The 23,115-nt window shown below is 44.3% G+C and overlaps 1 protein-coding gene across 9 annotated transcripts in view; it reads right to left on the reverse strand.

The window, feature by feature from the left end:
* ACACA (acetyl-CoA carboxylase alpha) overlaps window positions 1–23,115 on the reverse strand; it is a 111,105-nt gene that overhangs the window by 76,882 nt on the left and 11,108 nt on the right. For 8 of the 9 annotated variants that reach the window (XM_046902304.1, XM_015295691.4, XM_046902306.1 and 5 more), the window contains 16 exons: window positions 21,582–21,628; window positions 20,467–20,719; window positions 10,604–10,736; window positions 9,879–10,017; window positions 9,425–9,534; window positions 8,877–8,958; window positions 7,573–7,671; window positions 6,871–6,977; window positions 6,354–6,464; window positions 5,823–6,032; window positions 5,123–5,293; window positions 3,400–3,561; window positions 2,678–2,841; window positions 1,725–1,875; window positions 1,062–1,165; window positions 712–793 (listed from right to left, as the gene is read on the reverse strand). In XM_046902304.1, the coding sequence (XP_046758260.1) occupies window positions 712–793; window positions 1,062–1,165; window positions 1,725–1,875; window positions 2,678–2,841; window positions 3,400–3,561; window positions 5,123–5,293; window positions 5,823–6,032; window positions 6,354–6,464; window positions 6,871–6,977; window positions 7,573–7,671; window positions 8,877–8,958; window positions 9,425–9,534; window positions 9,879–10,017; window positions 10,604–10,736; window positions 20,467–20,693 (2,052 nt within the window). In that variant the 5' untranslated portion in view covers window positions 20,694–20,719; window positions 21,582–21,628. Of the gene's footprint in view, window positions 1–711; window positions 794–1,061; window positions 1,166–1,724; window positions 1,876–2,677; window positions 2,842–3,399; window positions 3,562–5,122; window positions 5,294–5,822; window positions 6,033–6,353; window positions 6,465–6,870; window positions 6,978–7,572; window positions 7,672–8,876; window positions 8,959–9,424; window positions 9,535–9,878; window positions 10,018–10,603; window positions 10,737–12,916; window positions 13,098–20,466; window positions 20,720–21,581; window positions 21,629–23,115 lie in introns of those variants that run through there. The other variant, XM_015295696.4, reaches the window with a different exon arrangement.

Here is a 23,115-nt window from a genome sequence, read left to right on the forward strand (position 1 = left end):
AAAGCCAAGCACTTAGCAGCCAAAAAATGCCAGAACTAATGCTGTTTATATTTGAAGCTGGGTAAATCACTCAAAGCACACTTTAACTGCCATTCACTGCCTCTCTGCTTCTCATTGAAGGAGTGCCAAAATAAAACTATGGAATCTGATCTGCAAAGGACAGAATACTTAAAGCTGCAAATGATGATATATGATCACATCATTAAAAACTTCACCATAATAAGTTTTCCGAGGGAAGCTAATTATGACTGTACAGGCAATCTAAAGTCTAATATTTCTTTATTTTCGTATGCTTGCTTTTGCAACCTTTAAATAGTATTTCTAATGTTAATTCCTCTGGGTTTTTGTTTTTGCTCATAGAAAAGACAAAGCAATGTTTATAAAGAGAAATACTGCTACAAATTCTGGAAGTTTCAGACAACCAAAAGGCAGTGGGTTTCATATGAAATTCTGGTCTAATATTCTTCAGCACATGCAGAGGAGCTCTTGACACTGAAAACTTAAGATGTTTACAGAGATGCACAGAGATATTATAATAAAAAGATGTGACAGGTTATCATCTTGATCATGATTACTTAACCCCACTAAAGCAGAGCACATACGTTTTGCACAGATTTAATTCCAACAATTACAAAGATTAAGCCAGAGCAGCACACAGATATCTGTGGCTAACACTGGCATGAAGATAGTTTCCTATGCTGTACAACATACCTTCAACACATATTTCCGTCCTTCATAGATGAGTTCCACATCCACAGTGTTTAGCAAAGTATGAGCAGGCAGGACTTGGCCCCTTGAAAGAGAAGTACAAAGCAAAATTTGCCTTCCAGAAACCACCGGATGACTACCAGGGACGCAAGGAGATTCAAAGCAGCATGCAAGGATTTAAAAAACACTAGCAGAGACAGAGTAGGCCAGTCTTCTTAGGTCAGTAGATAAACAGTTTCTTGGGATCAGAGAATAGACAGCAAATAACACGCTCCATGCAGCACTGGATTGTACTATATGTGAACAAAATTCAAGTCAAAAACAATTACTATCTACCAGACAAGCAATTTTACCTTTCTAAAGAGTGCAGGAAGTTTGAGACGCTGTTTCGAAAGCTCACATCAGCCACATGAAGAGCTCCACATACCACTCCTAGCATGGTATCAGGCCTTTCAGCCTAGAAAGAAGGGGTACAGAATACAGTTACATCTCCTTTAGCATCACTTGTTCTAGATATCCACTTGAAGAACCAATGGTTTCAGCTCCATTTTTGGTTTAAGGGCAATCTTCCATTAAAATTAAGCTGTTGTAGCATATATCCGAATACCGTATAAAAGCAATCACCCCTATAAAGAAAACCACTTGATCTTTGTTCTTTCTGAATCAAATCTTGAGACTCAATCTATTCGAGCCTTTCCATCACATCTGTCCCAAGCAGTATAGTAAAATAGTAGCCTTAATTCTCATGTACACTAAGATGCCTTTATGGCCAACTCTAAGACCACTTTTCTCTGACAAGATGGTGACCTGGAATTTTGATACAAATATGAATCAAGCCCAGTGAAAATCTTTATTTGCTACGTGGTAAGTGGAAATTAAGTACTCCTAAGTACTCATCTTCTTGTAACCAGAACATACCACGCTTTCCTATTCTCTCCTTTTCTCTCTCTCCACCCCACCCTTCCCCTCTTCCTCTTCCTCTTTCCAAATTAGTCCTGTAAAGCAAACATCTGCACCTGCACTTTCTCAGCAATAAGCCGATCCAACCAGCCAGTGTCAATGCGGTTCTGCTGGAAGCTTTCTGTTTCCAACAGTTTTATCAAGTATTCAACAGTGGTTCGGAAATCCCCTCGGATGGACAGCTCCTTCAAAGCCACCACCATGTTTCTGAAAGAGAAGAGAAAACCTATTATCTATCCCATATTAACAGTAATGTGCAACCCAGTAACTCTGGACAGTTCTCCATGAGTTGCCTGGGAAAAACTAGTCTGAGGGAATTGCAGAAAAGCACGAGCACTCGGGCAAGATCTTATATGGCATGCTTGGGAAAGAAAGAATACTGATTTTCTACAGTATGCTGTCAGTGTGAACCAGAGAAACTCAGCCAGCACCAGCTATGAGATCAGGAGTTTCCATTGTTATCAACATCTAAGCACCTACCACATGTGAAAAGTACACATAACAATAACAGACACTGTCACCATCCCACCCAGAATGGAACAGAGGAAACACTCTGGATGAAAAATAGCATGGATGACAGGTCAGACAGTCCTGTCTTATGATAAGCTTTTTACGTCCCACATCACATAAGAACACTCAGCTATTTATAGGGCATTGTCATAGCCAAGTTATCAGTGCTCTTCCTGTTAAAAGCCTTCCACCTGAACGCTTTCAAAGAAGGACTTCAACACAATGGTATCTTACCCCAGCAGCAGGCATAGAAGGCAGGAATGAAACAGAAAGGAAATAAACTAAAGAGAAGTAATCAGAAAGTGAAAAATGTAGGTGCAATGCAGTGGAATTGCAAAGCAAAACAGGATGAGGAGCCTGACCATGATGTGGAAAGCGAAAAGGAAACTTCTCTCCAAAATACCAGAACTAAAGAGTCTAGTTTCATCCATGGCACTCTGAAATAAAGAGGAACAAAATAAGCCATTTCCAAGGTTCTACCACTTTTCTGACTACTTACGAGATGGCTTCTTCACGATTCTCTCCCCAAGAGAAGCAGTGACCAAACTGAGAATCAGCAAATTCATGCAGCCCTCCTGCAGCAGCAACACTGAAATAGCCCCAAACATTCTTATTGCTGCGGAAATTCAGTTCCTGGACTGTACCAGAACTGGGCTTAAATCCCTGTGAAAACAGACAGACATTGCTATACATCCTAAAGAAAAAGTAAATAAACCAGAATTAGGGGAATAATCAGAATTGTAAAGAGCACCATTTTGCTCTGTAACATGATACATACATAGCTAAGCTGAGCCTGCTCACTGCCAAAGCAACAGCAAAGGTCTATAGAACACAGAAACACAGGAACTGCTGTAGTTCGGAAACTACAGGAAACCAAAGACCTTAGCTTTTGTGAGGTCAGTAACACCTTGGCAGCTAATAATGACGGTGTGCCTGGGGGACAACCAAGTCACAATAAAAAGGATTTATAATCCTAAGGCATAGATAAAATCTGTTACACTCTGGGAAGTTGAGGAGATGAAGGTGAAGATACTGTACAGTGCACCTGTGTTAGTCTACGTTCTTCTAGTGCCTAACCACAGTCTGCAGAACCATCAGCTAAGTAAGATAAGGGAAGAATCTTTTAAAGGTGCTGCCAAACCTTCCAGGAACAACAGCAGAGATTGAACTTGCTGAGGTTATCATAGCATGATAAGGAACTACAGAATTTAAAACACTCACCTCATCAGGATTCTCACTGGTGATACGTGCAGCAATAACATGGCCACGTGGACAGGGGACATGGGCTGAATTCTCAAAATCAATAGATCCATCTCCCCATGGGGAAACACCATACATCACTCGGATATCCTTGATACGGTGGAGTGGAATCCCCATGGCAATCTAAGGAGGAAAAACAGAATTTGCCACTAATAAGCAAGGTGCTATCCTCACAGAAAGTCTCTTTTCCTTAAGAAATTAACTCCACCAATTCTCTGCAGAAGCTAATGCTGCAGTCCTCATACAGCAAACACATGTTTCTATTTTCCTAAGTGAGCTCTCTCCACTGACATGTCCTGTGACATTTATATTTCTCAAGACAGCTGAACTCAGTGTAAGGTCCACCTTACAACTTTCAACAAATATTTTCCATTGATTAAAAGACTTCAAAGAAGGTTGGTCACTGCTAGTTCAGCCAAGGATGGGCCTGAATTAAGCCTGATAAAAATATACTGAAGTGCCAGATGACCCCTAACCAGTTGTATGGGACCTTTGAGGAAGTCTCTAACTATAAAATGCAGAGAATAACTTACAGAACTGGCTAATGACTGGAGCCTTACGGACTGAATTCCCAGTTGTTCTGGTCAACAACAACAAAAAAACCACTACTGCTTCATATAAGCCATAAATGTCACCCACTGTGATCATTTCCCCTTGAAAAAGTAATAAATCAAGACAAATTCTTGGTTGCTTTGCCACATCCATTCCAGTGCCTAATTATTAGGCACAAATCCTATTTTGTAGAAAGACTTGAAGAGCAGGGACCTCAGCCAAGAAGAGGAAGCATCTGCTATTAGTGAGGGACTTGAAGAGGTGGAAACAATTTCCCTGGAAGTCAAGAACTGCTAATCAAAATTAAAAAGACCAAAGTCACTTTCCTGAACTTCAAACAACTGCTGAACTTGCTGGAAGATGAAAAAAACAATTGTCTGTTCTATTTTCACTCCCTTTGTCATCAGAAACTCTGGGAATACTGTTATCTCTTGGAGGCAGTGGACTGGGCAACGCACTGCTCCAAACTGGCACAGCATTTGATTGCTCTGCTAGCCTCAGAAGCCAATTCATTTGACAAAATAATTTCAAGTTGAACTACTCATGTCTAAAGCCTGTTAAGACAGGTTTTTTACACACAACCTTACTTAAATCAGTTTTCTTACCTTTATATTTTATTATTACACTGCTTCACTTTTTTTTTTTTAACTAAAGGTCTCTCTAAGAATTTCAGGAGGAACAACTAGAAAATTACTTCTCTTTGCTTTCGAAATCAGAAAAGAAGGGGAAGAATATTTTGGAACGCAGAAGCTTTGCTCCAGCCACAGAAGATAAATCCCAAGCTGGGAAAGTAACAAAACTGGTCTATTAACGGGGTGGTTTTGGTTGGGAAAGAGAAGTGGAGGAGTCAAATAACACCCACCTGCACGTGAGGATATAGACCATATCTGGTAGTGCTGATAGTTGCCTTACACTCTCTCCTCTCTAAGTATTAAGATCAAGTCATCTGCTTAACATCAGTATGTGATCCAGTTTTAACACAGAAACCTGGCAGTGACTCAGCAAGAGTCCAGCCCCCTAATTTCACTAGGGCTTCAGTAGAACAGGTTTTTCACGCTCAGCTTTTTTCACCATACCATAATTTGAGTACTTCTGAAATCCTCCAAAGTGCAGGAATTGGGTCCTGACTCACCTGGAGCTGTGCTGCAGGAAGATTAACATCAGCTACCATCTCGGTGCAGGGGTGCTCCACTTGCAGACGGGGATTCAACTCCAGAAAGTAGAAGCTGCCATCCTGGCTGTACAGGTATTCCACAGTGCCCGCACTCACATACCCCACCATTTTTGCAAGCTTCACTGCACACTAGGATACAGGAAAGAAGAGAATTTGTTTTCCATGTCCCACATTCAATCACCTATGCCCTGTTCATCCACCCTACCCACTTCAGATTTTTTTGATGGCATTCTAAAACATCCAACGTCTTCTAACATGCCCATAGCTGCCCAAAGCAAAGCACATGGCACCAGGGTTTTGGTTACCAGGTTATTTTGTTTACACTGTTTACAGAGGGCAGAGTCTGAAGTGAATATTTTTAACAGCGAGCATTAGAAAATTGATACAACTCCTACTGCTCACTTTTAATGTGACATTACACATTTAAAGCACACCTCTCTCATTTTTGAGGTGCAAACATTTTCAGTGGAGCTCAGCAATGGTGGACTCAGTTTTGGAAATGTCAGTGGTTGCACACACAAAGCAGTTTACACACATTACCTTATGCTGCTCTTTTAAAAGACTGAACAATGCAAAATCATTGTCAATGACAAATAAAAAAATCCTGGCTCTTCCTGGGGTCTCACACGAAAAAGAGAACTTGCAGAGCCACTCTCACCTGTTCCATGTGCTCAAATACCACCGAAGTTGCAATAGAAGCAGGTGCTTCTTCAATAATCTTCTGATGCCTGCGTTGCACGGAGCAATCCCGACCAAAGAGAGAGATGGCATTGCCATACTGGTCTGCCAGGATCTGCACCTCCAAGTGGCGGGACTGTTTGGCTAGCCTCATTACAAAGATCGGAGAGCCTGGGACTTCAGCCTGAACCTACAGCAGAGACACCAAATAAATGGACAAATCATTTTTTGTGAACAACCATCTTAACCACAATCATCCCCAGTTCATTTTTTGAGTAACAGATATCTTGAATATTGACCCAGGTCACTTATGACTAAAAACAACCTGTGCTCACTTACATTTAATTACAGTGAAGTTTAAATCATCTCAGCTTTCCTAAATAATCCATAAGCTAAAGAAGGCTCACAATAGTGGCTTCCTCAGTTCCTCAACATCTCCCATATTGTGCTCTCAGAATCACCCAACATGAACATGTAGAACAAGACAGCATAATTCAATGGAAAAAGTTACCTGTCTAAATAGGTTGGGGAAGTCATCCGCATTATTGACTTTCCTAATTCCCTTCCCTCCTCCTCCTTCAGAGGCCTTGATCATGACAGGGTAGCCAACTTCCTCAGCAGCCTGATCAAGATGGGAAAAACATGGGTAAGTGTAACAAGTTAGCAGAAATAAGTTGAAAAGATCTTTATTTATGAATGATTCATGTCTAAGTCCCCACATCCTTTGACTCTGTTTAGCAAACTAGACATGAACAAGATAGAAACCAAATATACTATTCCAGGAGGATTCCTGTAGTTGGAAAAACAAGGGAACAGTTGCTGCCACAGCAGTGATCTTGTTCCTTTCTCCTAATCCCACTAATTCTGCAGGCTGGGCCCAAAGATAGTTTGTGAAAGACTGCTTTCAAATTTCCAAGACTCAGTCCAGTCCTAGTCCGTTCTCCCATTAGAAATCAATTAAACCTCTATGCAATCTCCAGGTATGCATGCAGCAGACTCCAAACAGCTCTGAACTGTCAGCCACCTACCCGCAGGCCATCGTCTGCATCTTTCACATAGCCTTTTTCATACAGCTCCTGAGGAACATTCAGGATACGCTTCTGAAGATCATTCTCCTGCCAATCCACTCGAAGACCTGAAACATAAACACGACCTTCTAGCTCATTCTGCTGCAAGGCTCAGCAAGAACTCACACATCAGACACTGATGAAACAAAGGGCTGTAACAGTTCCTTGAGGAGCCAGTCTGGAAGCACGTACAAAAGAGAGGATGCTGAACACAAACAGATTATTACTGTTGTCTGGGGAGCAAAGATTTTTAATTGGGAAACTAACAGCAGTTATGCCCTCCACTTACCCTGTGCAATTCTGAGAAACGGGCAGTTATTTAACCTCTTTGAAAGTGTACAGAGCTTTCACAGAAGCAGAGTATTGGCTGTATGCTCCAGAACTACTAGATAGATGCTAGAGAAGCAAAGACTGCAGAAATACCAGATACTACAGCTGCACTGTCAAACTAACAGCATGTTAAGGAATACGTACATTTTGCCTGACATATCCACAAGTATTACAGTCACTCTGTCTAAGCCTTGGATAATACAAGTTTGAATCCATTAACAGATGGAACACATACAACTGATCTTTTTATGCACAGATACTTATTAAAGATTAGACATGTTGAAGAAAAACAGATTAAAATGGTCTTTATACACTGGGAAATTTCCTTCTTACCACTGCCACTCCAAGGAAGAGTTGGGATGCCAGCAGTCTGAGCCACTATTGACGATGCAATTTTATCTCCTAAAGCCCACATTGCTTGGCTTGGAGGACCTGCAAAGAGCAAAAGCAATGCATGGAAGAGTCACGAGTGGTATCAAACTCTAGGGAAATGCCCACAGGTTTGATTTGGATCCCACGTACATGCAATAAATAAAAGCTCTCAGCAAGCCTGATGCAGGCCACAACCCAACTGGCATAAATCAATATTTCCAAATCAAACCCAAAAACATTAACAGCGTCAGCCAGGAATCTAAAAGCAGACTGGAGCACCTTTGACCAAGAACGAAGAAAAGGCAATTGTAAGTACAGCAATGCAACCACAGACATATCACAATAGCTTGTTACAGAAGCCTTGGAACGCTCAGCTTGCAGGCACCACTGTCTGTCTACATGTTTCTCTTAAAGCTGGGCCAGCTCTCAGACAGATAGCAGGTGTTAGTTTTAAATACAGCCCATGTCCAAAACCTTACCCTATATTCAGATATGGAAGTGACACTTCATCAAACACTTCCAGGAGTCAATTAACTACACTGCTAACAGACCACAAATTCCATGTACTGTCTACAAAAAACTCTTTCAATAAAATTTAACTATGAACATCCTCTTTAAATTGACAGCAGAAATATCCATTTTTTTGGGTTTTTTTTTTGTTGTTGTTGTTTGTTTGTTTTTCTTTTTACACTGTTTTAACACAGTGTTCTTTGATTTTGTATCTCAAAATATGCAAAGACATTTTGGAGAATGTGCCACTTCTCCCATACAGCAATTCTTTCCAGCATATGTCCAAACCTTACCCACTCCCATCTAGAGGGAATGGTGGGAAACATTACCATAGATGTCCAGCATGCCCAAACACGGATAACTTCTAGACTTAACTTTGCTCACTTCTATTTTTAATAGAAGGTAAAGAAAGACTTACAGTCCTTCCTTACAGTCCTCATGAAAAAGAATCACAGGATTAATCTGTACCTCTCTTGTCTTCCAGACCCAGGGCATTACTTAGCTAAGCCCTCCATCACAACTCAGGGTCCATTCCAATCCAGTTTCATTAGCCTCAATTACTGGAAACAGACTACACTGCTAGACAGCATATTCCGTTACTCTGACTACTGTAAAGAACTTATCATCAATTTTGCACTTGTAAACAGTACCTTGTGGCCCTCTTTCAGGCTCAGGATTTTTTCTCATTAAACCCACCCCATCTTAAAATAAGGACTAGACTTCATCAGATATCTGGTCACAGTACATATACTCACCCATGAAAGCAATCCCATTTTTGTGGAGAAGTTCCGGTAGTTTTGGGTTCTCGGAGGCATGGCCCCAGCCAGCCCAAACAGCCTGCAGAACAACACAACATAATTCACTCTTTGTTATAACAAAACAGGCACGTGAACAGAAATACAAAGCATGCAGATATTTCCAAATCTTTATTTTATCTACTGAACAGAAAACAGCCTGGCAACATCCACAAGCCAGGCCAAGCTCCTGAAGTACAATCAGACTTACTTTGAATGGCCAGAGTATTGCATCTTGCAGACAAGACCAAGAAGGCTGCTGAAGGAAGCTGCTGAAGAGCAGCTAAGTGTAGGGAAGTCAAAGGGTGAAGGGAACCTTCTGTATTCTGCAGATATTCACACAGGGAAACTGACTGCATTCTAATATTCACTGTCCTTTAGTGTCAGTATTGGTTTGTCAGTTCCATTTCTTTAACCTGTCTTTTCCCCCAGACACAACTCATTATTTGAGGAGAGGGGGGGGATTCCTTAGTGCTGCCTCATGATTTCAAAACTGTGGCATTTCTCACCTGCACTGGAATGCGTTTTGCAATATCGAGAATGAGTTCCACATTTGCATAGTTGTTGTTGTTTGGTCCTCCTGGAACTGGCACGTAGTGATCTGCCATTTTAATGTACTCTGCAAATGCAACAAAGGTCACATTTAGATCGCAGATCTGGTAAACGGTGCTTTGGTCTAAAGCTTCCCAAATCTATGGCATAAGCAAATCTGAACATCCATATCCACGTTCCTTTCTCATCAATCCTAGAAATTAATGACAATTATCCAACGGCATTTCCTACACAATAAAATACCTACAGGAAAAATTAAACTTAATGTCTTGAAAGCACTTAATAAAAATCCATTCCAAAATCACTCTAAGTGCTCAGTCTGTTCACGGACAGAACAGTGCACGATGCAGTGGATGTACATTCAGCCTCTGGCATCCCCCTGGGCACAGAGGTCTGTGCACCTTCACTCACCTGCATTTGCTTTCAGGTCCTCAGGAGTCACCATGACAACAAATCTGATTGCCCGCTCGTTTCGGAACATCTCATAGGACCAACGCCGGATCGACCTCATGCATTTCACTGCTGCAATCCCATTGTTGGCTATCAGGACCTACATATACGAGATGCAGGGATGAGACAAAAGTCTAAATAGCACAGAACATTGAGCAATAATGAAAACAGTCATTTTCTCTGCAGATTCCTTCAACCCATTTTTTTGTAGTTCAGTTTCCTTAGCCAGCCTTCAGCTCAATAAGGAATCAGCTCTTGCTTGACCATGAAGATATTAACGTCTTACGCTTTGTTGGGATTAAAGAACAGAGGGGTAGTTCAGAACTGGCATAATGAGTTGCTAAAAATTCTGTTACCTGAATGGAAGAGACCTCATCGTTATGAGTTTATGTATTTTGAAATAAAATTCTCAGTGCTTTGTCCAGTCTGCATTTGTTGTATCTGTCTATGAGGCCTCCTCTGTCAGCAGAGGTTCATTCAGATTTTTTTTCCTGTCACGTTAAACTAAAATAATTTATCAATTTAAAATTGAAACAGAATGACTACAGGCAGAAATGCAAGTTGCAAGTTCAGGAATTTCAGTATTTTGGTATCTGCAATATGCAGCACAGAATAAAGAGAAGTCACAGCTCTAGAGAAGGGAACAAGAATGCAAAATGCCAAAGCCCAGAAGGTCAGCAACTTACCTTCTCAATAACTCTGTTCCCTCCAAAACGAGTAACAAATTCTGCTGGAGAAGCCACAGTGAAATCCCGCTGCACGTCAACTTTCTTCCTGTCCCGGCCTTGCTTTACGAGGTGCAAACCAGACATGCTGGGCCTAAGGGAATTTGAGGGGGACAGGAAAAAGCAACACTGCAGTGCAGATGAACACAAACATCGCTGTATCCTGCTCTAACTTCTACCTCTCCCCTTGATCACATTCCCCGAGACAAGCAGAACATCCCTCACTTCCAGCCCATCACAGCCTGGTTTGCAGCTTTTACAAGCACGATCTTGCTTTGCACTGAACTGCAGTTACATCTCAACATGTGTCAGCCCGTCTGGGGAAATTCGAGTTACGCCAATACACGAGGTGAAAATGTGTTCACTGCACATCACTGCCCGCCACAGAACAACACACAAACCACACTCCGTGCTGCTTCTCAGTCTTCCAAGAGAGCTGACAAACGATGAAGTTTTTTGGCTTTGGTAAAACAACGTGCTAAGTCAGATTCCATAAGGAAATCCTACTTGAGAACCACAACAAATATAATTCAGGTGTAAACGAGAGGCTCTGCCATTCCTGTGCCTGGTTACTTCAACCACTCCCCAAGGATGTGCCCAGCAGCAAGGCATGGCCCTGGGGGCTGCATGTTCAGTTGGAGTTGGCCGTGGTCACCCTCAGGACCCTCTGCCTTCATCAGCTGAGGCACTGAGCAACTCCATGGGGGAGATGGGAAGAGATGGGGCAGAAAGCGACTGACCAGCTGGGGAGGGCACGAAGGGCAAACAACTGCAGGGACAGGCCTGGCTGTACGTGTCCCAGCCCACTGCTGCACAGCCCTGACTCTATCAGGATGTTCAGAATAAAAAAAAGCACACTGATGGCACTTTCCACAGTACTTTGGAGCTGAATTTCAACTCATCAATTTTTATCTCACACATGGGATGTTCCCGTGGCAAACAGTCAAAGAGGTAGAGAGCTCCAAGTTACAGGTCTTGTAAAGAAAGCACATCTGGAGCTTAACCAGGAAGTGAAAACCTGTTCTAAGCACAGAGAGACATCAGAGCAACCCCTGAAGCCAAGGATGTAGAAATGAAAGGTAACAGAGGGGAGAGCAACAGCATGATGTTAACACGTGCTAAGAAAGAAAGAAGACAAACAAGCCTGTCTCCCAGTGACATGCTGGGAACTACAAGAGTCCATACCAGGTCAGACCAAAGTACACCCAGTTCAGCAACCTTTCTCAGAGGCAACAGCTGATACCCAGACAAGGGCATGAGATCACACTGAGCATGCAGAGGTACTTCCCAGGAATACTTTCCCTTCTTCCAGCAAGCTGCAATCCCGAGATAGGCGGTGTCACTGTACCTAACAGGGCTGCTGTCAGTGAGAGTTCGTGAACTGCACTGCGAAAATCACAGCCTGCAAACTCGAGGATAGGGGCCAGCAGGCAAGAAAGGGAGGAAAAGCGTAGGCAAGATTGAACTTCTCCTAAATTTGTCTGTAAAGATCAGAATTTATGGCTTGGCAAGGAAGGAGTATGGACCAAGAAATAAATGAGACAGGTTTATTCACTAAAGACTTATTGCAAGCAGTCTCAACCAAAAACAGACCAAAATCTTGGGGTCAGAAGCTGTGAACATGGATGAATGTGGACCATGGATGTGTATGGACCAACTCGCCAAGTCCAAATTACTACACAAATGAAGATACAGCTACAGCAAAAATGACAAGATAACCACATTTTCCATCATTCCGAATAAATTGCAAATGCTTCTTTATAAGCAAGTATAGTTCAGTTTACTCTATGATGGGAAGTATACCAAGAACATCAGGTTTTATTCACTAGCAATCACAGGCTGCCCATCACAACCAAAGCAGGAAAGATTCTCTTTTTGCAGCTTAACGTGAGGGAGAGGCTGGGCAGCAATGAAGGAAGAACACCGAGCCCTAAACAAGGCAGAACAAATGGCAAATTGCTAACAGTCATCCCTGCCGCCCTGCAGGTCACACGCACAGTGCTTTCTTAGGTAGGAGCTTCCAAAATGCTCATCAGTCCTTCAGTTCATAGAGGTTAATGGTTGTGCAGAATGTCACTCCTTATAAACGCTGATTCCCCACCTAAAATGCAGTCCAGTGCCTTTCTTACAGACTGCACACACAACACTTCACAGTAACTCAGGATGGCTTCAGAATGATAAAACCGACACGGAAAAATATCAGTTCCAATTTCCAGCTGCCTCAGTCCAGGACGGGTGCTGCTCTGAGGAGACAATCATAGCTGAAGCTCTTACCTCTGCAGCATGTGATAGATCATTTCCTGACTCTGATCTGCAGGCTCCTCCATGCTGCCTGTGAAGGAATTAACAGATTGCAACTGCTGCTATTTTGGTTTTTCCAACGCTGCAGCTCAAAACCCAGCAGTGCAGAGCAGCGCAGAGCCTCCAGCGCTCGTACGGTTCTCCTTGAGGCAGCGGCACTTCCCGGATTGCTTCAGTCTTTTAACCTTTGTCCCCTGCCTTCTACCAGCCTCTGCCACTCTTTCTTCCTGTGACGCAGCACGCACAGCGAGTGGATCAGCCTCCCTGCCGTGCAGGGGGAAAGCAGCTGATCAGGGACGGAGGAACCCCCAGTTACGTAAGGAGCCTCGCGCAGCTCTGTGCTGTGCCGGAGCCCCACAAGGATTCCGCAGGGAAGCGCTTGCACAGCTGGATCCCCACCTGCCCCGAGCCCCCAGCAGCCAGCACAGCCCCTGCTGCCACAGAGGCAGCTGTTACAGGCCGGCTGCGGTGCCTATCAGTTAGAGAATTCATTCAGCAAGCAGCATTTTGTATCAGGTGTGCACAGAGGGTGGGGAGGCAACAAGGAAAGCACCTCCATGCAGGCACACAGAGCCCAGCGGTGATCTGGGCAGCAGAGCACACAGACACCAGCCTGAGGCTGGGACAGGTCAGCCAGGATTTCAGCCTCTCAGTTTCTCCACCCATTAAAGAGAGACGAGCTCACTCCAAGTGCTACAGGAACAAACACCCCCCAAACAAAGGTGCTGTGGTCTGCAGGGCCTGTAACAGCCCTGCAGAGAGCATGGATGTTTGCTCAGCACCAAGCACGTGCAAGAACAAACTGCAGATTTTGACTGGAACTGAACACAGCAACTGGACTGCACTTTGAAGTTTGGTGACACTGGGGTCCGCCCTAGCATAGGGCCATACCCAGGTAGCACAGCCCTTGTTGAGGCACACTTTCAAAGAGCCTGAGCAAAAGCTATGCAATTATCCAGAAGGGAATCACTCAAAAATAATAATAATTAAAAAAAATAAAAAATAATCTTAAAAAAAAGAGTGAATACCCAGAGAAAATGGACATGTTATGAAGATAGGCAATGCTGAGCCCTGAAGAGCAAGGTGAGGTCACTGCGGAAAACGGGGACCTAAGAATAGCCAGGCAGTGTGAGCAATGACCGACAGCAAGCGCCACGTGTCTGATAAAGCACAGGCAAACAATTCTGTGCAGATCCAATTCCTGCAAGCATTGTCAGCAGGAGGGCAAAGCGGGACAGCGACATGCTGTGGTGCTCAAGAACATCACGGCAGAAATAAACCCAAGCCAGGCAGCAGACAGGTGATAGTGAGGGAAAACTGAATAACCAAACAAAAATCCCAGAGCCAAGGTCAGGGATTTAAGCTCCTGACACTGAAGTGCAGCACAAAAGCCACATCACCCCCCCCCCCCCCCCACATGGATGGCTGCAGAAGAGAAGAGAAGCCCCAGCCCTGCAGGTCAGAGGGGACTTGCATCAGCACCGCGCCATTGTATAACACCAGTTGTGCTGTAATAAGCCAAGAGGAGTGTCAGATGGAAGACACGATAAGATGGCCATGCTCTCCTTCACACAGGGAACAGTCTGGGGCACAGCCCCTAAAGAACGATGTAAAGCATCTAGAGAAGAGCAGATGAAAACAACTGTGGGTCTGACGAGCACAGCCCAGGAAGTGAAGGGGCTGCCAGCACTGGATGGGCCTGGTGAGGATGCCTAGTGACAGTGTTTAAATACAGGAAAAGAGGACAAGAAAGGTTCCTGAGAACAGGAAGTAGTGAACTTAAATTATAACAGAGAACACACGTTAGACAACCTTTCAAACAGTACTGCAAATGGCAGCAGTGGGCAGAAGGACTGCACAGGCTGCCAGTGGGAACAAGGTTTCAGAACTGGTTCACGCAGTCCCTGATCAGGACCAGCTCAGCATCCAGATGACCAGACCTTAGGGCAAACACACAGCCCAGATGACTCCAGGGACCCCTTCCAGCTTGGCACTTTATTCATTCCCAGATGAAAAGCAGAGGCTGTGTCTGAGTGCATTACACATCTGCCTAGTTACTGAAAGCCTCTCTCACATGGCAGCTTATTCCCTCTTTGAAAAAAAGTTCAGACCACCCAAGAGTGGCAGAAATTCCTCATTTAATTCATTTTAAGACAGAAGCGTGTAAGAAGAAGCCCCCTGTCTTGAGGTACCTTCTCGCACCAAGTCCATCCCAACAGCCCCTCAGTCCAGCACAGACCCCACTCCTCCTGTATGCACAGCCCCATCAGGACACCCACTTGGCTGAGCTCTGCAAGCTCCTGCTCCCCCAGCCCTGCTGGGAGGCTCCCACCAACCCACCAGTTGCCAGAAGGCCATCACAAGGGCAGAGACTTAAGAGATATCAGACTCAGCTTGATATAATGTGCATTGCTTCCTCTCCTGGACGTGCAAAGCCTACCATATATTCAGTGACTTCATTGGACACGTATTGCATATAGAAAATGGTACATTCCATCTCTTTCTAAATATAATTCTTGCATGACATTAAATTTCCTCAGTTTTTGATCCTGACTTCAAGACTTACAGTTTTTCAATGTAATTGGAATTTATTTTTCAGTTTTTGTGAAATCTCTTTCCCAAACATTTGCCCACACTCCAAAAAAGCCTACCCACAGCTCCCAACCTCAATAGCTTCCAACCACTGTAGCTGCAAGGAAACAAATCCTACAGCTACACACAGCCTCGTGTTAGAGGACAGCTTCAGCTGGGTTAAAAGCACTCATTGTGCTTCTGCTACAGCATCAATGGAGACGATCGGCTGCAGCATCCCAACAGAACCGCGCCACACGAGGATGTGTCACTGTGACACAACACTTAGCATCACATGCACAAAGCCCACTCCCTAACCACAGCACTATTCAGAACCCAGCTGGCAAACAGCATGTGAAAAGCACCCCCCTCCCTGGAGGCTCGGCCTGCAGGCAGACAAAAGGGAAGCCTGTGTGCTTCTTGGCTGTTCTGAGGGAAACCGCGCTGATTGCAGACATACCTGACGCACATCGCAGCCAGGAGCCTGCACTGATCCCAGCACTGCAACATGCCCAGCGCTGGCGGTGACGCTGCAGTTTGTTCCAAAGGCAGCGATGCATGAGCTGGCGTGTGTGCAAGGCAGCCGTAAGGAGGCTGCAGCACAGACACACACACACACACACACGCACACCCTGAGAAAAGATGATTCTTTTTTTTTTTCCCCGTGTTTGGCCTGTACAGGGTGTGGAGGGAGGACAGCTCTTATCAGTTTGGGATTTCTGTTTTGTAATATGTACATGTCGATGCGTGCGTGCATCCGGTCCGGGTGGCAGGACTTTGGGAAGCATCCACAAAACCTGCCCCGGTGCAAGGCCTGCCCTGCAGCCTATTCACAGAGAGGCAGAGGGAAGGAGCAAGCACATGTGTAAGCCAGCAGGCAACACAGACCTCTGCAGCCAGAGCAAAGGGCAGCTATGGTCAGAGGAATGGACGCTGGGAGGCAGCGATCCAGACTTACTCAAAGACAGTCTTCCCTGCAGCCTTAAAGAGACAGAACTGTTGGCTTGAAGGCAGAAACTGCCAGAAGTCAGTGCCTCAACACATTAACCAAAACCAACAGAGTCTCATCGCAGCCCTGACACAGAGCTGGGCCCAGGAATTTCAGAAAATAAACAAAGGATACAGCACAAATGACAATGGCCCTCTTCCTGACAAGATAACTTCACATTCACACTGATGCAATTTTAAACAGCCATCAAGGCAGGTATGCAGCCTAAAGCAGGAACTTTGGATCCAAAAGAACAGAACTCAAAGCAGTACGCACTGCCAGGACTCCTCCATAAAAATACAGAGGAATTGCTCAGTACTGGGGCCACAAACCCCTTCCCTCTCCTTCAAACTTCTCTCTCAGAACCCATTCCTCCATCACACCCTTCCTGCTGAAACCCTGGCACCCAATTCCTAGCACCACATTTCAATCAAAATCCATACTGCAGTTCCTAAAACCCCACAATACCTTCACTTTCACATCCCTGTGAAGTACGAAATTCTGTGTGTTCCTGGAATAACAGCCTAACACTCACCAGACGAAGCCGTGCCACTGAGATAAATGCAGTAAAAGACAGTTATGCAGCTGTGAGCAGACCTGAAGTCCTTTCACAAAGTTTGGACAGATCTCCTCTGCAGGAAAGAAAGAATGCATCTTTTGTACCAACCAGAACTAAGGGGGTGGGTGCGAGAGTTTTGTGCAGTTTATCACTGACAGTTTTTGCCTCACACAGGCAGCACAGCAGGGCCCACCTATGGCTGCAGGCACACATCAGACCATATGTCTGGTCTTAAAGACAGAGACAACAGGGTGTCAAGAGATCCAAGTTATTCTCCACCCTGGAGATTCAGCATCACACAGCGACACTTATGCTAACAAAGGGATGGAACTAAGCCCTTTGCTTTGGCAGGGCTTCCTCAAAAATGCACAGCCTTATTTCAACAGCTTGCAGAAACATGCAGCACTCTCCCCCTTCTGTTGAGCCAACAGCCACTGATCACGAGCAAAGGAAAACGTTTCAGCAAACATCTTCTTGAGACTGTTCACCAAGAAGTCCCAATAACACTCAGCATGAAGGCCAGCATCTCTGTGGCTGCGCTATCAGAGCTAAGAGCTGGGATACCTCTAAAAATGTGGCTTTCATTTGTTGCAAGTGGATTGCCAGGTGATTTCGTACACCCGTTTCATTGCTTATGAAACCAGAGCCCTGATGGACAAATACCAGAAGGCATGCAGGATTTATTCTATTTTAAACAAGAATTTGATACTGGATGCTATCTTTAAAACTAGGAATTAAATATAGCATCAGACAAGAACAATTTATTAAACAAAACAAACGAACCCAACATACCCTCCCTGTGGCATTCACAGAGAAGTTACTTTATCTCCCGCTGAAACCTCAGGAACACAGCTAACAGCCCCTGCACAGCACAAAGCACCGCGTCCATGGGAGGGCTGCCCTCAGCTGGGAGCACTGAACTCAAACACACCACAATTACACCCAGAAACAAAAAGGCAAAGGAAAAACTGTACGTCCAGTTTTATCACCTAGAGGTGCAAAATGCAACACAGAGCAAATTTTGTTGGCGTAAGCTGTATGCAACCACTTTCTTTAAGGATGCTCATTGTCAACGTTCAGTGCTATGATTAACTGAGCAAGGAAGAAATTTACACTGGAATTTACACAAGGAAGAAGTTTTACCACTGATACTCTTTAAATAAAATACAGCTACAAGAAAGGAAAGAATCAGAACATTCATGTGCACAGCTACTCTTCCAGCACATGCTTTCGTTAAACACTGGTGTAACAGACACTGATTTGAAGTTCATTATCAGATCATGGCTTTCTCAATCCCATCTCTAGCAGCCAGCTAGCTCAATCAAAGGCCTGCACAGATATCTAGTGGTGTGAAGCCTGTATTGTACAGCCTGTCCCAGCAAGACCAGCTTTAGCAACAGCATAAACACTTACCCAGATCAATAAGGCGATAGATGGAGCAGCACAGTCACACATGCTCCACATGCTTAGATGAAGAAACCCGAGCTGGCACTCAGCCCACCCACAGCTGGGCCAGAACCTATCGGTCAGGCACCGCAACCCAACCTGAGCAGCACTTTCCAGCTCAGACAAAAGACCTGAGAGGTTTCAGGTACGGAGCAAACGCCAAAAAGCACAGTGAAGCACCCACCCATGCTGCACGAAGTGACAGCATGATGTTGCTTTTTATTTGAATGAGTTTCTTTGCTATAAAACAACAGCTCATGAGAGTTAAGGAGCAAGGAAGAACATTCCTAATTAGCAATGTCATTTTCATAGACAGGGTGCTCCTTCCAGGAGTGAAAATTTGCTTGGGACATCAAGGTAAGTGCTGGGACAGCCGCTGCACAGAAGGTACAGGCACCAGCATTCGGTGTTACAGGACGGGATAGACCATCTCACAGATAACCTCCACAAAGCAACAAAATGTCTAAATTTCAGTGATCTGGAGCATGAGAGGGAAGAACAACTTGATAGCTGACAACCAACCCTGCTCTCCCGGGCCTCCTGCGCTGCAAGAAGCAATCTCTTTTCTCCAGCCATCAGAGCAATAGGTGTACTGCCTGCCACGCTCTGAGAAGAGGTAACGGATCACTCAGGTGCACTCACACAACACTTCTGCATCTGACTCAGTTCTCTAATTTAGAGATAATTGCTCCCCGAGAAGAACTCTGCAGCAGTCACTCACCTCAACTACAGGCTGTTTCTGTGGCTAGCTAACCAAACCTTCCTGTGTGGTACAGTGGGGCTACCCAGAAAATGGAAAGATTTTTGGCAACTCCTCGAGAAGACATTCTCCTTTGGATCTGAAACTTGTTTGAGCAATACTGCCCAGAACTCCTCACTCAATTTGTCTTTGACATTCTAGACAGAGTTACACCTTTGTGATTATCAAAAGAAAGCTGTAAGCAAGAATACCAGTGTTCCATTAATTCACTGTCAAACCATGACTGCAGGCAAGTTGTTTACCTTGTCTTTGTCTCAGTTTCTCCATCTGCAAACATTATTTGGAAATCTTTTCATGAAAGAGACTACCATCCTGGAAAACCATTTCAATTCATCTAACCTTATCTTAGAAAAACAGCCTAATGCTGTAACTTTTTTTTATTATTATTTGAATTGGCATTTCCCTCCAATTTAACTAAAAGTCAAGTACCCTCCAAACAGAATGCCAAAGTAAGCAAGTTACAACAGAGGTGCTCAAGGTTGCACATCTATTGCATTATAGCTCTCTCGTGCCAGGCAGTGTCCTTGAAGTTGCACGCAGACACTGCTTGATTTTCCTGCTCTCCTGTTGTCTGTTTCAAACTAGTGGTTATGTCTTCATACAGTTTCTTCTGTTCCTCAAACATATACAGTTACAAGACTAGAGCTTTTCCCACTTCAAATTTACCTTTTTTTGGCTGCCTAATTATTACAGCTGACAGTCAGGGGAAAGGCAACCCCCTTTAAATTTGTGTAAGGTTTTCTATCCGTTATATCACCACCAGCTGACTGACTGCATCCATCAGCACGACCAGAACAACTCTCAGCTATGGACCACTATCACCTTTTGGCCCCAGCCCCGTCTGTGCATGTTTTCAGAGGCTGTCTCCATAAGGTGACAAGGGTACCACCAACAAAAACCACAAATAAAACAGTCCTTCTCCCACCTATGAGGCCAACATCTCCCTGAGCTGCAAGCAGTAGCTACTGCATTAAGCTTTGGTTTACTGCCACCTCACAGGTTACCAATCATTTCTTTAATCAGAAATTTCTCTATCCAAAACAAAAACTATCCAAAAACCACAGCAAAAACTTTTGAGGCCAAACCCACAACCAAGATGCAAAGGCGAGATTAATTAGCATGCAGTTTACAAGGAGTAGCTTAGGACTTTCTTAAGAATTGATAGGGTAAGAGACTGAAGCTGAGATATTTATCCATACCTCATATGGTTTGCCAAACCATCTTGAGCACTAGGAAGTCCCAAATCCGAAAGGGAATCCGAGCAGACAGAAACAGGGGACAGAGACCTCTCTTTCTCCTCCAGCAGGTCAAGTTTCACCAAGGAGCTCGTCTCATCTTCTGAGTTATCCTCTGACACGGAACCAATAATAAAGCGAGAGTGAGGGTTCATCTCCAAGGGTTTAGCAGGTTGGGAAGACTCTTCCATGGCTCCCCCAAATTGAGCTCTCAGCACTTTAAGGGGCAAAAGAAAGAAAAAAAACAAAACAAAACTCAAGGTTAATATCTCCTATTGCAAAACAAATAAGGCAAATCAAGGTTTGCTTCCAATTGGAAATTCAACCAGAACACCAGAACACAATAGCTGAGCCTAGACAGGAGTCCAGGGAATAGTAATTTCTGTTACAATCATTGACTTTTCTGTTTGCACAAGGACTCTGAATTCAAAGCAGCTGCAAAACCTGCTAGTTTTTGCAAAACCTACAAAGCTGCAAAAGGTACATAAAAGAGGAAAACGTAAGGCATTCTTTCTTACATTTTTTCTAAAGACCCCGTGTTACTTAGGATTCTTTCCGGAATCTGAGCTGACCTACTGAAAACTGGGGAGCAGACAGCACACAGCTCCCTGACAACAGTGCAGGACTGCTTTATTCCTAACCTGAAACGACCAAGTCTATGAAGACTTCAATCTTCTAAGCTCATTCACATCTGAGGATAAGTTAGCAGCAGGATGACTTTAACAGCACTAACAACACAGTACTGTCACAGGGCAAAGGCTCACTCCATTCATCCTTTCCTCTTCCCTTCTCTGCTCCAGCTACATGCTCACATTGCACACTCCCCACCAGCTCTGATGCTTTCCAGACCATCTGAGTGTCACAACTGCCACCAACAGACTAGTATAATCTCCTGTGAGGTTAGCAAGTGGGAAAGAAAGAACATGAGAGATGGAGAACAAAGGAGTACCTCGGAGCACAGCACAAGACAGGTGGGATGGTGAATTATGTCTGACATGTTCTGCTCTGCCGAACTTTGATGCAGCTACACATAAATGGAAATCAAATAATCAAAAAACTAAGCATGTTTATGCACTAACCTCTTGTTATTCTTGCAATCTGAGCAGTTATCCACTTCCAAAATGAACTGGAAAATAAAAGAATTAGCAGGTAAATATTGTTATAAAAATACTCTGCACGCGATTAAAAAAAACAGTACTTTTATGCAAAAAAAGAAAAGAAAAGAACAGAAAGGCCCACCCATCCAGGGCCACCGAGTAAAGCAGGAGCTAAACCTGATAGCCCAGGTAATGCACACAAGATAGGAAGACCCCAACACCCTCCATGCAGTTTTGCACTCTTTTTATAGGAAATGAATCTCTGTGCTAGTGCTACCACAGCTGTCTTTTTTTCCTCTGCTGTCTCTGAACTTCTCAATCTGCTGGCCACTTTCAGCTGAATCTGATGGTCAAGAGCAAATCCCAATGATAATTAGAACCCACGTGAAAAATCAGGAGCTAGAAAACACAACTGAGATAGCATAAAACCAATAGTTACCTGTAAAAGAAAGTGTAGGAACGGCGAGGCAGCACTACAGACATGGACAAGGCAGGGAGCAGCCATCTCAGGGCCACAGCCCTTCTAGAGGTATGTTACCATGGAGAAAAGATGGGCTTGGTGCCCTCAGCACCGTGCTGACATCCCAAAGGAAGGAGGGCCGTGTCGGCCCTGCCAACATGGGCCATGCTATGGGGCAAGCACAGGGATGCACCACAAGCAGTTTGATGGGAACATGACAGCTTACATCCGGTACACAGGCAAAACCAGACCATGTTATAACACTTAACAGGACACAACCTGAGCTCTAATTAGAACACAGACAAGGAGTTTATAGACGTTGCAATCCTTGAGCACCATTTCTTTCTTCCCATCAGTAACTGAGAATTAAAAACAGATCCAACTGGCTTATGCAATTTTACCGTGACCATACCGACTGAATTATTCAGATCCAACTCTGTGTTGACATCACTCCTCCCACAAACTCCAGTTTCACCCGGGCCAGGGGCAGTTCATTTTACAGGGAGATGTCCTTAACCATTTTATGACTGGAAAGCCTCAGACACTCACCCAATACAGGTCTTAGAGGGTGGATCTCTTTGTGAGGCTGGAGGAGGGAAACAACGGGAAGTGTGACTGCGAGGTCTGCGTGCCTACCTGAGAATGCAGAAACTAAACCATGAGATCCCACTAACCGGGCCGCTCAGACGGGGCTCCTTCCCACTGCTCAGGTGGAAAACTTGGATCACGCTGGCTTTGTACACACAAACACGAAGGCAGCGTTATGTGCACACTTACTCTTCCACCACACAGTTCCCAGAGAATTTCATCCAGGTGGATTTACTGTTGGCAAAACCATCAGCACTGGATCTGGGATGCAGCCAAACTAACACCAACTCTTCTTAATAAAGGAAGGGTTTTTGTTTTTTTTTAAAGAACTTACACTTTAACAATACTTTCAAAGCTTTATTTTCTACCCTAAGTAAAGAAGGAAACAGAGCAACACAAGGGAAGCACTTCAGGCAAACAGTCCATGAGAAGCACCAAATCCCAGAGCTGTGCCCCAACAACTGCACT

The sequence above is a fragment of the Gallus gallus genome, chromosome 19 (assembly GCF_016699485.2).
Source record: "Gallus gallus isolate bGalGal1 chromosome 19, bGalGal1.mat.broiler.GRCg7b, whole genome shotgun sequence".
Taxonomy (NCBI): domain Eukaryota; kingdom Metazoa; phylum Chordata; class Aves; order Galliformes; family Phasianidae; genus Gallus; species Gallus gallus.